We start from the raw sequence: 15,758 nt of genomic DNA, 5'->3' as shown, positions 1-15,758 counted from the left end.
ATGAACTCCCCCGGCTTATTAGGTTTTTCTTAACCTCACTTAGTACTTATTCTACCTTCATTCCCAGTTATTTTGTCTACCTCCTTTGATTTTAAACCTAGACAGCTGGACCTACTAGAAAAACATAAAACTCAGTGAACACAAATGTGTGATTTCATTCTAACATTAACTTAGACTATAGTCATGAGTTATAAATACACTTAGTGATTCATTTACCTGGTTTGATTAGTTCCCAGCCCTGTTGTTCTTAGCAATAATTCTATACTTTTGCCTCCTTGATCCCAGACTCGTTTCTTCTTTTTTTTTCATGTATTTTTTACTGTAATTAATAGAAGGGTTACATGATATTTGCCAGATAGATGGTGCATTAATTCCCATACATTGATATCCTTTCACATGTCTTGGTCCCCATTTCCCTCCCCCCCCACCCCTCATCTTGTTTTCCCCCGTTCCCTATCCAATTTCAGATAACCAAATACAAATATATCCAATATATCAGGTAACAAAGTGAGATAGTGTAACAATATGAGATAACCAAGGGACAGCAAAAGTGATGAGAGAGAACATAGTACCTTAAGAACAACAATCATTCATTATATGGCTTATGTTTACATCATATTTTAAATGACAAGTTTAACAAACAAGTGTTCAAGGAGGGAATCTCTAATTATAATCGCTGGGACTTAGTATTTAGAACTTAATCAAAATTAGGCTAAGGGTTTGTATGTCATAGAAACATATTAATTTATGAAATAAAACATTATGTCTATAGAGGCATAGGTTTTTATGTCTATATAGTTATGTTTGTATTTCTATTACCATGTCCATAGCTTTGGGTATGCAGTTATTGAGTCCTCGCTCTTGTACTCTTTGGATTTAATAGCCGCATATTAAGGATACCATGCGCCTTTTGTTCCTTAGGTCTTGACTTGTCTCACTCAACATGATTCGCTCTAGATTCATCCACTTTCCTGCGAATGCCATTATTTTATCTTGTCTGTTGGCTATGTAGAATTCCCTTGTGTATATATACCACATTTTCTGTATCCATTCATCTGCAGTAGGGCATCTGGATTGTTTCCATCGCCTGGCTATTGTGAATAGTGCAGAGATGAACATAGCTGAGCAGGTGTCTTTATCATATCCTGGGTCATGCTGTTCAGGATAGATGCCCAGAAGTGGTATGGCGGGATCATAGGGAAGGTCTATTTTTAGTTCTTTAAGGAACCTCCACACTGCTTTCCAGAGTGGCTGAACTAGTCTACATTCCCACCAGCAACTGTCATTGTCTGAGTTCAAAATCTTGGCCATTCTTGTTGGGGTAAGGTGGTATCTTAGGGTTGTTTTTATTTGCATTTCCTTTATGACCATAGATGATGAACATTTTCTCATATGCTTTTCTGCCATTTTAATCTCTTCTTTTGATAGGTCTCTCTTTAGTTCCCTTGCCCATTTAGTGAATGGTTTATTGGGTTTTCGGGGGATTACTTTCTTGAGTTCCCTGTAGATACTAGATATTCAGCATTTGTCAGATGTATTGTTGGTGAATATCTTTTCCCAGTTCGTTGGCTGTCTCTCTACTTTTGCAACTGTGTTTTTATCTGTACAGAAACTTTTTATTTTTAGGTGGTCCCATTTATCAATTCTCTCTCCAATCTGTTGTTACCCTGGGATTCTGTTCAGGAATCTGTTGCCTGTGCCTATGAGTTCCAGTGTCTCTCCTACTTTATCATGTAGCAGTTTCACGGTTTCCGATCTGATGTTGAGGTCTTTGATCCACTTTGAGTTAATGCTTGTGCATGGTGAAAGGCTAGGGTCAATTTTTAGTTTTCTGCATGTGGCTACCCAGTTTTGCCAGCACCAATAATTGAATACACTGTGTTTGTTCCACTGTATATCTTTGTCTCCTTTGTCAAATACAAGTTGCCTATAGGTATGTGGTTCTATTTCTGGGTCTTCTATTCTGTTCCACTGATCTTGTGGTCTGTTTTTGTGCCAATACCAAGCAGTTTTTGTTATTATAGCTCTATAGTAGAGTTTGAAGTCGGTATTGTAATACCACCAGCATTGCTCTTTTAGCCTAGAATTGTTTTGGCTATTCTAGGTCTTTTCTTGTTCCATATGAATCTTTGGATTATGTCTTCTATTTCTGGGTTTCTTTTTTTTTTTTTTTTTTGCCAGTCCTGGGCTTGAGCTCAGGGCCTGAGCACTGTCCTTGGACTTTCTCAAGGCTAGAGCTCTACCACTTGAGCCTCAGCACCACTTCCGGCTTTTTCCTATGTATGTGGTACCGAGGAATCGAACCTGGGTCTTCATGCATGCTAGGCAAGCATTTTAACCACTAGGCCAAACTCCCTGTCTTCTATTTCTGTAAAGAATGTCTTTGGGATTTTGATGGGGATTGCATTGAATTTGTATATCAATTTTGGCAATATAGACATTTTCACTATGTTGGTTCTCCATAGCCATGAGCATGGGATGTCTTTCCATTTCCATTTCCTTTCATTAGGCTTTTATAGTTTTCATTGAATAATTCCTTTACATCTTTGGTTAAGTATATTCCTAAGTATTTTATTCTTTTGGGCGCTATTGCGAATGGGATCATTTTGTTGATTTGGCCTTCTGTTTGTGTATTGTTGGTGTACAAGAAGGCTACTGACTTCTGAAGATTGATTTTGTATCCTGCCACTTTGCTAAAGTGGTTTATTAATTCTAGAAGTTTGGGAGTGGAGTTTGTTGGGTCACTCAAGTAGAGGATCATGTCGTCTGTGAATAGGATAGTTTAATTTCTTCTTTCCCTATGTGAATCCCTTTGATGTCCTTTTCTTGTCTTATTGCTCTGGCTGAGGGTTCCAGCACTATATTGAAGAGAAGTGGAGAGAGTGGGCATCCTTGTTTAGTTCCTGATTTTAAGGTGAATGGTTCCAGTCTTTCACCATTTAGTATAATACTGGCTGTAGGTTTTTCATATATGGCTTTCACTATTTTGAGGAATGTACCTCTTATTCCTATTTTTTCTAGTGCTTTCAATATGAAGGGATGTTGTATTTTGTCAAATGCCTTCTCTGTGTCCAGAGAAATTATCATAGGATTCTTGTCCTTAATTCTATTGATATGATGTATTACACCGATTGATTTGCGAATGTTAAACCAGCCTTGCATTTGTGGGATGAAGCCCACTTGATCATAGTGTATGATTTTTTAAATTTATTTCTGGATTCTGTTGGCTAATATTTTATTGAGGAGTTTTGCATCTGTGTTCATTAGAGAGATAGGTCTGTAGTTTTCTTTTTTTGTTGGGTCTTTCCCTGGTTTGGGGATGAGAGTAATATTAGCTTCATAAAATGAGTTTGGTATTGCTCCTTCTTTTTCTATTTCTTGGAAGAGTTTCAAGAGTATTGGTGTTATTTCATCTTTAAACGTCTTGTAGAATCCAGACTCATTTCTTAAACCCAGAGACCTCTTTCCTCTCAACAGATTCTTTTATGCTAATAAGGAAATGGTATCTCTTTGGAACACACAGTCTTAGCTTCCTACTTGGATTTCCCTCCCTTCTTTTTTATTTCCTAATAAATGACTGAATTTGAATTTATTCATTCTTTTTTTTTCTTGGAGATAGTATTATGATATGGGATTCTTTTTTCTCCAACATTTCAGAGACCTTAATTGATCAATATGTTAATGCTTTTTCTTCTATATCTTATTTCTTGCTGCCTCTTCTGTTTCTTCGGAGCTCATAAAGTCATTCAAGTCTTATCTTTTCAAAATTCCTGTGTAGCTAATATTGTTCCTCTTTCACTTCAGCTTTGTAAGGACACATATATTATACAGGCAGGTGTACTCTATTCTCCTAATTCAGGAGCACTTTTTTTTCCTTCTTGTTCCTTCTTACATGCTCTTTGTCATTAAACATAATTCTTTTGGTTTTGCCTCTTAGATCTCACTTTGGAAGTATATTGCCTTCATTATTTCCACTGCTGCATTTGTATATATGCCTCTTGTATATGCCTTCATCTTTCCTCTTGACCACAGTCTAGAAAGCAGTTGTTTTCAAATTTAAGTGAATTTTGTATTCATTTCTAATCTAATTTATTCATGACATACATCTTCCTAAATGTAAATCGGATATTGTATGAATTGGCATTAAACACTTTGCCCCTTATAGGAAAAATTCACTCTTCTTTGAGTGGCATATATAGTTAACTATTCATTCAGCAAATATTCATTTACTGTTTTCAGTGTTACAGATACTGTGATAGCTATTAAGAGTATAATAGTGAAGCTAGACATGGTGGCTCACTCCTGTAATCCTAGCTACTCAGGATGCTGAGATCAGAGGATCGCGATTCAAAGCCAACCTGGTTACTGAAATCCATGACTCTTATGTCTAATTAACCAATAGAAAACCAGAAGTAGTACTGTGGCTCAAGGGGTAATGTGGTAGCCTTGAGCTGAAGAGCTCAGGGACAATAGCCACAGAGTTCAAGTCTCATGACTGACCAAAAAAAAAAAAAAAGTAATAGTGAATGCAGCAAAGATTCTTTCCTGAAAGAGTTATGGCTTATTTAGTGGGATTTTTTTTTCAAGATGAAGAATGCTAACCTTGAGCTAAAGAAGCTCAAGGACAGTGCCTATGGCCTGACTCCAAGCCCCAGGACTGCCCTCCCCCCCAATATATATAACACAAAGACTTTTTAATGGGGGAGAGAATGAGGGAAAAGATGATATTTTCCAAAAAGAAATTTACTCTTTACCTTGCCTTTTCTATTTATGTGGTACTGAGAAATAGAACCTAAGGCTTCACGCATGCTAGGCAAGCACTCTATAACTAAACCACATTGTCAGCCCTAAGTATTCTTATGTATAGATATTGTCTAGAAAGATTACTGAGACAATTATATGGTTATGGAATGATAAGGAATTAAGAAAGGATGTGGTGTTACCCCCCTCTTAGGAAGTAAGGGGATGGTGGCTTGGTTGGGTATAACCATGGAGATGTGTAAGGTGTTACAGATTTGAAACGTATTTAGAAGAGTGGTATTCTAGACTTGGTGAGTAATTTTTTTATAGAGATGAGGGCAAGGAAGAAATTAAGATGAGAGGTGATGGTAATCACCGAAAAGATTTTATTTGGAATAGCCAACTCTCACATTAGACCTTAAGCTTACACTTTGCCACTTGAGCTACAGCACCACTTCTGGCCTTTTGTTTTTGGTACCATGGTTTTGTGCATGCTATCTATCACTTGGCTACACTCCAGGCCCCATATCTTCTTAAATTTACTCTACAAATACTAGCTCCCAGCTCTAATCATAAATCAAATACTGTGGTGGGTGCTAACATAAAGATTGAAGATATATTATCTTCTAGAGCTACTCAGAATTCAGAAAGCATTAATAAAATACAGTATGATAAATGCAACAGAGAAGGCTGCCTAGAAAAGAATTGTAAGCTAAGTTTATAAGATATACATGAAAGTACCAGGAAAATACTATAATATAAGTAAATTGGTAGCCTGCGGTGGCTCACACCTGTAATGCTAGCTATTCAGGAGGCTGAGTTCTGAGGATCTCTATTCAAAGCCAGCCCTGACACTGAAGAACTGGGAGATTCTTATTTCCAATTAATCACTAGAAATCGGGAAGTGGGGCTGTGGCTCTAGGGATAGGGTGAAGAGATCAGGAACAGTGCCCAGGCCCAGAGTTCAAGCCCCATGACCCATCCCCCCAAAAAAGGAGGAGGAGGAAAGGGAGGAAGGGGGGAGAGAAGAAGGGGAAGAAGAAATTTAATTAATTTAATTTTTCCTAGAAAAAAGGAAATAAAAAAAGTTATAAGAAGTGGTGCTGTGGCTTAAGAGGTAGGGCTGTAGCCTTGAGCTGTGGCTCAAGGTGTAGGACAGTAGCCTTGAGCTGAAGAGTTCAGGGACAGTGTCCAGGCCCAGGGTTCAAGTCCCACAACTGACAGAGAGAGAAGGGGTGGGAGGGACAGGGAGAGGGAGAGAGAGAGGGAAAGAGGAAAGGGAGAAAGAGATAAGAGCCAGAAGTTAGCATAAAAGATGTTTAAATTTAATATTTCATATATGGAACAATTTTGGTATAAGCAGAGGTCATTGTAACAGGTGCTAAAGTGGATATCAAAACCATAGGAATTGATGAAGTCCAGCAATAAGGTATGACGCTGGTTATAACCGGAAACAATGAAGTTGCACAGGGAGATGTGAAGAAATTGGAGTGATGACAGAGTGAGAGAAGATCTAGCTGGGTGCTGGTGGTTTACACCTATAATCCTAGCTATTCAGGAGGCTAAGATTTGAGCATCCCAGATTAAAGCCAGCCTGGACATGAAAGTCCATGAGACTTTTTTTTTTTTGCCAGCCCTTGGATTTTTCTCAAGGCTAGAGCTCTACCACTTGAGCCTCAGCACCACTTCCGGCTTTTTCTAAGTATGTGGTACCAAGGAATCAAACCCGGGTCTTCGTGCATGCTAGACAAGCACTCTACCACTAGGCCAAACTCCCGGCCCCACATGAGACTTTTATCTCCAATTAACCACCAGAAAACTGAAAGTGGCAAAAGGGCTCAAGTGGTAAGGCGCTAGCTTTGAGCTGAAGGCTCAGGGAGAGCACCCAGACCCAGAGTTCAAGCCCCATGACTGACCCTCCCCCCCCAAAAAAAAAGCCATTTTGTTTATTTATTTATTTATTGACAGTCTTGGGGCTTGAACTCAGTGTCTGAGCACTGTTCTTAAGACACTTTTTGCTCAAGGCTAGTGTTTTTGCCACTTGAGCCACAGCACTGCATTTGGCTTTTTCTGAGTATGTGGTACCAAGGAATTGAACCCAGGGCTTCATGCATGCTAGGCGGGTACTTTATACTCTTATCACTAGGCTATGCTCCAGGCCCGAAATGTTATCTTTTAAGGCCTTAAAAATTAATGTCATTTTTTTGTTGTTGTTGTGTTGTTTTTTATTGTGCTGATCCTGGGGCTTGAACTCAGGGCCTGGGTGCTGTACCTAAGCTTTTTTTTTTTTTTTTGTTCAGGGCTTAACACACTATTACTTGAGCCATTGCTTCATCTTTGGTCTGGTCTTGTCCACAGACTTACCCTATGCAGGCTGGCTGTGAAATGTGATACTCATCTTCATGAGTAGTAGAATGCAGGCAAGCGCAGTCCTGGGCTCGAGCTCAGGGCCTGAGCACTGTCCTTGGACTTTCTCAAGGCTAGAGCTCTACCACTTGAGCCTCAGCACCACTTCCGGCTTTTTTCTATGTATGTGGTGCCGAGGAATCCAACCCGGGTCTTCATGCATGCTAGGCAAGCACTTTAACCACTAGGCCAAACTCCCGACCCGCTGTTGAATTTTTTAAATGATTAATTTTTTAAAAATCACCATTAAGTAGATTACAAGCGGTTGCAATTCAACAGGTTTATGAGTACAGTGCATTTTGGTCATTCTCCCCTATCTCTCTTAACTAGTATCAAGACTGAACAGTAGAATTCAGTTTCAAGTCATTTGTATAGTCACTTAAGTTCAGCAGTTAAGATTGCTAAGAAGTAAAAAAAAAGTTATATAAAAGGATTTCAATTTATGCTTCTTTATGTGTATAGTACTTCTTGATTAGAGTCACTTCTCTCATCTACCCCTCTCCCATCTTTCTCTTCGTTACCAGTCCCATCAAGTCTCCTACTTCTATTTTCATTTATATACATAGAACTTTAATACTGTTCACGCATCATTTGTCTTTCCTAAGACTTTTTTTTTTTTTTTGTGGGTCCTGGGGCTTGAACTTGGGCTGGGTGCTGTCTCTATGCTCTTCAGCTTAAGGCTGCCATCCTAACTTTTGAGTTAAGCTCCACTTCCCATTTTCTAGAGGTTGATTGGAGATAAGAGTCTTAAGTCCCTTTGTGCCTGGGCTAGCTTTGAACCTTGATCCTTATATGTCAATCTCCTGAATAGCTAGGATTATAGGCGAGAGCTCCTAAGACAATTTTTAGAGTTTATTTATTTATTTATTTTAAATGGGTTGTGGGGCTTGAATTCTGGGCCTGGGCACTGTTCCTGAGCTCTTCATCTCAAGGCTATCACTCTAACCCTTGAGTCACAGCTTAACTTCCAGTTTTCTGCTGGTTAATTGGAGATAAGAATCTCACAGATTTTTGTGCGTAGGCAGGCTTTGAATGGCAATCCTTAGATCTTAGTTTCCTAAATAGCTAGAATTACAGGTGTGAGCCACTGGCTCCTGGCTTTATTTATTTTTTTACAAGTAAATATCTCTTGTACATATTATAGATCAAAGAACATGAACGCTGGGATAACCTTTCCAATTTTCTCTTATATTCTTTGAAAACAGGTGTGTTGAGGAAGAAACTGATAGCTTGGGCTGTGTTTTGAGTTATTTTAAAATCTTAAGTCCAAATTTCAAATTGATTGCATTATTACTTGAATGTACCATACCAAGCAGAATAAGATACACAGTTCTTTTTATTGTTGTTTATAAAGGTGTTATACAAAGGGGTTATAGTTAGATCAGGTAAAGAGTGCATTACTTTTTGAATAATGTCACCCCTTTTCTTACTCTCTTAAGAGTTGATACACAGTTCTTTAGTGAGGGAAAATGTTACATAATTGCTTATAGTGTATGAAGGAACTTTGTAACTTTAGCAGTTACACTAAAGATTGTGTTCATGATGTTAGGTCTGCCTGGAAGAAACGATTTCTTCCCTTGGCTCTCTCCCCCTGCACCCTGGAAATTCCTGCCCAGCACCTGTAACCCTGGCAACTGGCATGCCTGGGGCAGTGGGAGGTCCTCCAGTCTGAGGTATTTCCCCATCCTCTAAGGGCCACACCCCTCTCCCTGTATAATCTCTCACTACCCACCATAAGCTCTCTTGCTCTTCTGACTCCATCTTGGGTGACAGGAGTCTGCTCTTTCCTCACACAACAAGCCCTCTTCTCCTGAACTGCATGGAGTTTCCTTTCGGCAGACCTTACATTTGGTGCCTGACTTGGATGGGGAAGAGGGTCAAGATTAGCTGGCTCTCCTCCATTTCTTGAGGGTCAATTTGCCTTCTGCCCCCCTCCCCCCATCCCCCCTCCAACCAGAGAAAGGAAACTCCACTCTTGGACCTCCACTCTTGGACCTCTGCCACTGGGGGGGGGGGGTGCATTTGCTACAATGTTTCCTATCTGCAGCTGGTGAGTGACTCCTGCTTGCAGGCCTCTTTTTTCTGTCTCCTTTAACCCACCCCTGCCTAGGGCTCTCTTCCTGTGTCTAGTTTAAGACCCTGTACCCCCACCCCCCAATCTGTTCTGGTGAGATTGGATTCCCCCTCCCCACGCACACTACTTTCCCAGACTACATCCTTATTGACTCTACCCAAGGATGTCCTCACTGATTCTACCCCCTGTTCTTGCTGACTCCACTCCCTGATGTTCTCAAGGATTGACCTCCCCACCATGTCCTCACTAACTCTTCCCCTACTTCCTCACTGACCACCCCCCATCTTCACAGACTTTACTTCCTCTTAGTGTTTCTTACTACAGTGGGGTCTCATCAGTCTCACCCAAGCCGGGACACCCCCTTGGGTTATCTTTTGCACTCTTTATATGTTCTTCTACTCAGGGACTCCATAAAGCTAAAACGGCTCATCTTTTATGCAATCGTGTCTGGCCAAAGTATAGGCTAGACAATTGGTCTCAATGGCCCCAAAACGGGACTTTGGATTATAATATTCTCAGTGTTAAACTCGAGTTCAGGAAGCCATATCCCTTCTATCAGGAATTTAGACCGTTTCTTCCGACACAATGGTAAATGGCCAGAGGTTCTGTATGTTCAGGCTTTATTAGCTCTCCATGCTTGCCCTTCTCTCTACCAATCCTACTCAACTTTCCCTATTCTACTGGCACAGGGGCATCCTGTCCCTGCCAAATCACCTAAGAGCCTGGAACCTCTTCCTAAACCTAAAATGCCTGATCCCCTGCTCAACATTGAAGACTCTGCTTCTCCTCCCCAAGCTGAACCTTTCCTTCCTTTTCCTCCCCCTTCATCTCCTTTTTCCTCACCTCCCGAAGCTCACACCCAGTCCTGCACTGGTGGCTCACAGCCTCCAGCAGTCCCCTTATTTCCTCTGCGAGAGGTGGCAGGGGTGGACAGAGTTTTTTGTGTGCAGGCCCCCTTTTCAATGACCCATCTTTCCCAGATCGAGAAGCAACTGGGATCTTACTCCCAAGACCCTAATAATTATACCAAAGGGTGCAGATGGCCTTCTTACTTGCTCTACAATTACCCATGTAAAATAGATAACTTTCCTTTTTTACATTCCTTTCTAATCTTACCCCGCTGTCCCATATCTAAGGTTCCCTCAGCCCCTTAAAGCCCTTTTCCTTCTCCAGCAAGTTTGGCTGAGGATCAGGTCTTTCTCAAGACCCTTAATCTGTCTGGTTTACATTCTAAGTGGACAGGCCCTCATCAGGTTCTGCTGACCACTCCCACTGCAGTTTAGCTCAATGGACAGCCACAGTGGTTTCTTCTGTCAAGAGTGAAAAAGGTTCCTGCTCTTGCCCCTTCTATGACTCCAAGGTGTCTTGCATCCCTAAAGAAAATGGCACCCCTGCCTCTTAAGACTTCTTCTGAATTTCATCCAAGGACACATATGCATGTTCACTACCATGGAACTGTTACTGCTCCTTCTAGATGGATAGCATCCTCACTTTCTACCCTTAATATCGATGCCCCTTGTCAGCAGGAAGTAGCCAGAAAGAGTCGGCACCTCTTTACAACTATCAGAAGGCGGGAATGTTAGGTCCGCCTGCAAGTAATGACTACTTCCCTTGCTTCTCTCCCTCTGCACCCTGGAAATACCCACCCAGCACCTGTAACCCTATCAACTGGCCTGCCTAGGGGCAGTGGGAGGTCCCCCAGTCTGAGGTATTTCCCCATCCTCTGAGATCAAATCCACTTCTGCTGTGGCTACACCCCTCCCCCTATATAATCTCTCACTTCCCGCTATAAGCTCTCTTGCTTGCTTCACTCCATCTTGGGTGGCAGGAGTCTGCTCTTTCCTTATACAATAAACTCTTTTTCTCCTAAACTGCGTGGAGTTTCCTTTTGGCAGACCTTACACATGACATTTTAAGATACCTTTTGGATCAGGCCTGTAATCCTAGCTACTTAGGAAGCTAAAATCTGAGGATCAAAGCTCAGAGCCACCCAGGGCATGAACGTCTGTGAAATTCCTATCTCTAATTAACCACCAGAAAACTGGAAGTAAAGTTGTGACTCAAAGTGGTAGAGTACTAGCCTTGAACATAGAAAGCTCAGGGACAGTGCCCAGGCCCAGAGTTCAAGTCCCACAGCTATCCACCCCCTCCCCCCCCAAAAAAGAAAGGTACTCATTTCTGGAAAGTTCATTTGGAAAGTTCATTAGTTTACTATAAAATATGTTTATGTAATTGTTGTCCCTAAATATGTGTCTTTTTTTTTTTTTTTTTTTAAAGAATGACCAGGTTCTTCAGGGCTTCTCAGTGGACAAAGGAGAATTTACATGTCCTCTCTGTAGGCAGTTTGCTAACAGTGTTCTTCCTTGTTATCCTGGAAGTAATGTAGAAAATAACCTTTGGCAACGTCCTAGTAACAAAAGCATAGAAGATCTCGTAAAGGAAGTGGAAGAGCTGCAAGGACGACCGGGAGCTTTCCCAGTAAGCATCAGTGTAAGACAGCAATATCCTGACTAATTTATTTCTGCTTTTTAGCTTTTATTTATTCACTTTCTTTTTTTTCAGTTTCTAAATTAATCTGAACCTTTTAATAGAAAATTTCTGGGGCTCGGAGCATGGCCTAGTGGTAGAGTGCTTGCCTAGCATGCACGAAGTCCTAGGTTAGATTACTCAGTACCAGAAAGAAGCGGAAGTGGTACTGTGGCTCAACTGGTAGAACACTTGATTGAGAATGCCCAAGACAGGGCTCAGGACCTGAGTTCAAGCCCCAGGACTGGTAAAGAAAGAAAGAAAGAAAGAAAGAAAGAAAGAAAGAAAGAAAGAAAGAAAGAAAGAAGAGAAAGAGGAAAAAAGAAAAGAATAGAAAATTGCTTCTTGAGGTCTTTTGTCTTCTCTTTGTACGTATAATTAAAAACAAAAATGAGGGGCTAGGATTTGGACAGGTGGTCAAGTGCTTGTCGAGTATGCATGAATACCCGGGTTTGATTCCTTGGTTCCACATAGAAAAGGCTGGAAATGGTGCTCTGTCTCAAGTGATAGAGCTCTAGCCTTGTGCAAAAAAATGTTCAAGAACAGTGCTCAGGCCCTGAGTTCAAGTCCCAGAATTGTCCTCCACCCCCCAGGCCACCCCAAAAAAGAAAAGAAAAAATAATAGAAAATATTATCAAAGGTTATACTCTAACTCAATTTAATGTAAACCCTTCCTAATCATGAACTACTGTAGTCTTAAATATGAATAGGTTTTTAAATGTTGAAATGTGTAAGAATTAAGCAAATCACGGCCGGGAGTTTAGCCTAGTCGTAGAGTGCTTGGCTAGCATGCACAAAGACCCAGGTTTGATTCCTGGGTACCACATACATAGGAAAAAAAAAAGCCAGAAGTGGTGCTGAGGCTCAAGTGGTAGAGCTCTAGTCTTGAGAAAGTCCAAGGACAGTGCTCAGGCCCTGAGCTCAAGTCCAGGACTGGCAAGAAAAAAAAAAAAAAGCAAACCAAACTCTATGTATAGACATGTGTTACCTAGCAGTGGAGGATACATTCTGAAAACTTACTAGATTACTTTGCCACTGAATGAACATCATAAAGTATATTTACACAAACCATGAAGTCAATATACAATATAATCTTAAAGGACCACCATATGTAGTATATATGTGGCCTACCATTGGCTGAAATGTTAGGTAGTACATAAGTACAAGTAAAACAAAAGACTGTCATTTAAAAATATTCCTAGTTGTTATATAAAGATTTAGAAGATATGTGTATACTGTGCGTTATTTGTTAGGGAAAGCAGTATGTTGCCATTCAAAGAAAATACTATGTGGTAGTATACTTTGGTATAAATGAACCCAATTTTTAATTCTATCTGACATGACTTGTTTGATTTAAATTACCAGAATATTTTCTCTTCATTAGACATTTATGATTTGGTCTGAGAGAAGTAGTAATTTTAAAATTTTTCTGTAAGTAGTTGTACAAGGGAGTTTCAATTCAACATGTCAGTATAATAATGCATCTTTGTGTGTGTGCGCGTGTGTGTTTGTGCTGGTCTTGAGGCTTGAATTCTGGGTTTGGGCTCTGTCTTTGGGCTTCTGTTCTCAAAACTAGTGCTCTATCACCTGAGCCACAACCCACTTCGAACTTTTGAGGATTAATTGGTGGTAAGAGTCTCACATACTTTTCCTGACTGATCTGGACTTAGCTGTCAGCCTTCTGAGTAGCTGGGATTATAGGCATGAGCCATGAGTGCCTGGCTGTATTTATTTTTTGAAAACCAAAGATATGAAAGCCAAGTTTTTTTTATTTAAATACACTTGAAAACTTTTGAATTATCTTACTATATTTTTCATTGCCTTAGAGAAAAGATTGTGTGGTTAATTCATAGATGGATTTTAGTGTTATCTATCACAACATACAATAACATGATAGGAGGAAAGTCTTTTTAAATTTTTTTCTTTTTGCATTGATAGATTGTTATTTTTATTTTTATTTTTGTCATTCATATCCTAGTTTTCTCATGATAAATATTCTAGTTCTAGGATGTTATTACAGAAAATTATTTTAAGTTTTCTATGCATTTTTTTAATAGTCAGAAACCAACTTAAGTAAAGAAATGGAGTCTGTAATGAAAGATATAAAAAATACCACTCAGAAGAAATATAGAGACTACAGCAAGACCCCAGGCTCACCAGACAATGATTTTCTGTTTATGTACTCTGTTGCTAGGTAAGTATATATAGTCTATACTTTCGTATTTACTATGAATTGTCCATTTCATTGTTTAATAAATTTTTATTTTATTTATATATATTTAAAGAAAGGATGTTTACTTTTACTATTGATTGAAATATTAAAACCTCCCAGAGGGAGTATTAATGTTACTTTTATTTTCTGAGGAATTTTAAATTTAAATTTATATGACTGGACTATTTGAAAATTATTGATCATTATAGACCATGTGTCGAAATGTTTATTAGTATTTTGGAAGATACTGCTTCTTATGTGAGTATTATATATGATGAAGTCCTATCAAAAGTGATAGTACTAAGAACTAAAATGTTATGTTAAATCTTTTTAATTTATGAAAAAAATGATAAGTGGGACTTATTTTTGTTTGCTTTACTATTGTGAAAGATGTAGTGATATTCTAGAAAGTAGCAGGTGGTTAGGAAGGCAGATAAGGAATAAGCTAGAAATTAAGCTGTGAATAGAAGGATCAAGGTAGCAGGCTGTTTCTTACTGTTCAGATTAGGAATGATTTTTCTGATTGAGTAGCTGTTTAAAGCTAAGCAATAAATGTTGATAGGAATTTTAGACAACTTAAAAATTGAGTGGAAATGGAGAACCATAAACAAGAAAGTAGGAGAGATGCATACTTTTAAACACGTTCTAGACACCTTGATAATATAGACCCCTAGATGATTTTGAACTTCATGTTTAGGCCAAGTAGAACAGTAGTATTAATATTTAGAGGATTTCTATAGTTAGTGGTAGAGTAGGCGTGTTATTCATCTTGAGTCAAGATTCAGTGTTTTTGTTTTTAAATTATTACCTTATTGATTGGTTGATTGATTGTTGTTGATTATGGGACTTGGCCTGGGTGCTTTTCGTGAGCTCTTTTTGCTCAAATCTAGAACTCTACCACTTTGAGCCACAGGATTACTTCCTGTTTTATCTTGTTTAGTTAGAAATAAGTCTCCGGGACTTTCCTGCCTTGGCTAGCTTTGAACCGAGATCCTCAGATCTCAGCATCCTGAGTAGGATTACAGCCGTGCATCACTTGCAACTGGTCCCTTATCATCTTTTTTTTTGTTTGTTTGTTCTTTTGCAGTCAGCTTTCATAGGTGATATTTTGCATACAATGTGTTATGACTGTTCTGGAACAGACTGTAACAGAAAGGTAAATGAAGTACATCTAGCTTTTAGATTACAGAAAAAAATGATACCAGACTTAGAAAAATTACAATATGCAAGTTTTAGCTTAATACAATGAGCAGTAGTGTTAGGTATAAAAGTACAAAATACAAGTAATCCTGGACATAAATTGATATAGAAAATACTAAGGGTTTAGACAGTTACTTTTTAATTTGCATATTCCTAGACAATTATAATTGTGTTTGTCTGTGTATGTGTGCATTTGTATATGTGTTACTGAGGTTGAAACTCAGGGTCTTGTACTTTCTAGACAGGCACTGTACTGCCAAAAAGTATTCCTTGCCCTGTTTTGCTCTGGTTATTTTTGACGTTGGGTTTTGCTTCCTGCATAGGCGTATACCCAGACTGTGATTGCCTATAGGCCTCTTCTTGTAGCTGGGTTGACAGATGTGTTGTTGCCACACCAGTCGTCCCTGAGATAGAGTCTTAAGCATTTCTCTATCTTGGCTGGCCTGTAATGATGATACCTCGGATATTAGCTTCCCATAGATAAGATGATAAAGACATGTCAGCTACCTCCAACTGTTGGATGAGAAGGCATCTTACGAACTTTTGTGCTCTGCTTGGCTTCAAACTATGATCCTCTTGTTCTCCTTCTCCTAAGTAGCT

The 15,758-nt window shown here is 39.4% G+C and overlaps 1 protein-coding gene across 2 annotated transcripts in view; it reads left to right on the top strand.

The window, feature by feature from the left end:
* Positions 1 to 15,758, top strand: part of Ubr3 (ubiquitin protein ligase E3 component n-recognin 3) — a 141,455-nt gene that overhangs the window by 92,105 nt on the left and 33,592 nt on the right. The window contains exons 28-29 of one of the 2 annotated variants that reach the window (XM_090342664.1): positions 11,498 to 11,710; positions 13,804 to 13,940. In XM_090342664.1, the coding sequence (XP_090198790.1) occupies positions 11,498 to 11,710; positions 13,804 to 13,940 (350 nt within the window). The remainder of the gene's footprint in view (positions 1 to 11,497; positions 11,711 to 13,803; positions 13,941 to 15,758) is intronic. The other variant, XM_090342665.1, reaches the window with a different exon arrangement.

Source organism: Megascapheus bottae, chromosome 12 (assembly GCF_031878675.1).
Source record: "Megascapheus bottae isolate mThoBot1 chromosome 12, mThoBot2.hap1, whole genome shotgun sequence".
NCBI lineage: Eukaryota > Metazoa > Chordata > Mammalia > Rodentia > Geomyidae > Megascapheus > Megascapheus bottae.
The sequence above is the reverse complement of the archived record's forward strand: the minus strand, read 5'-3'. Positions and strand labels throughout refer to the sequence as shown.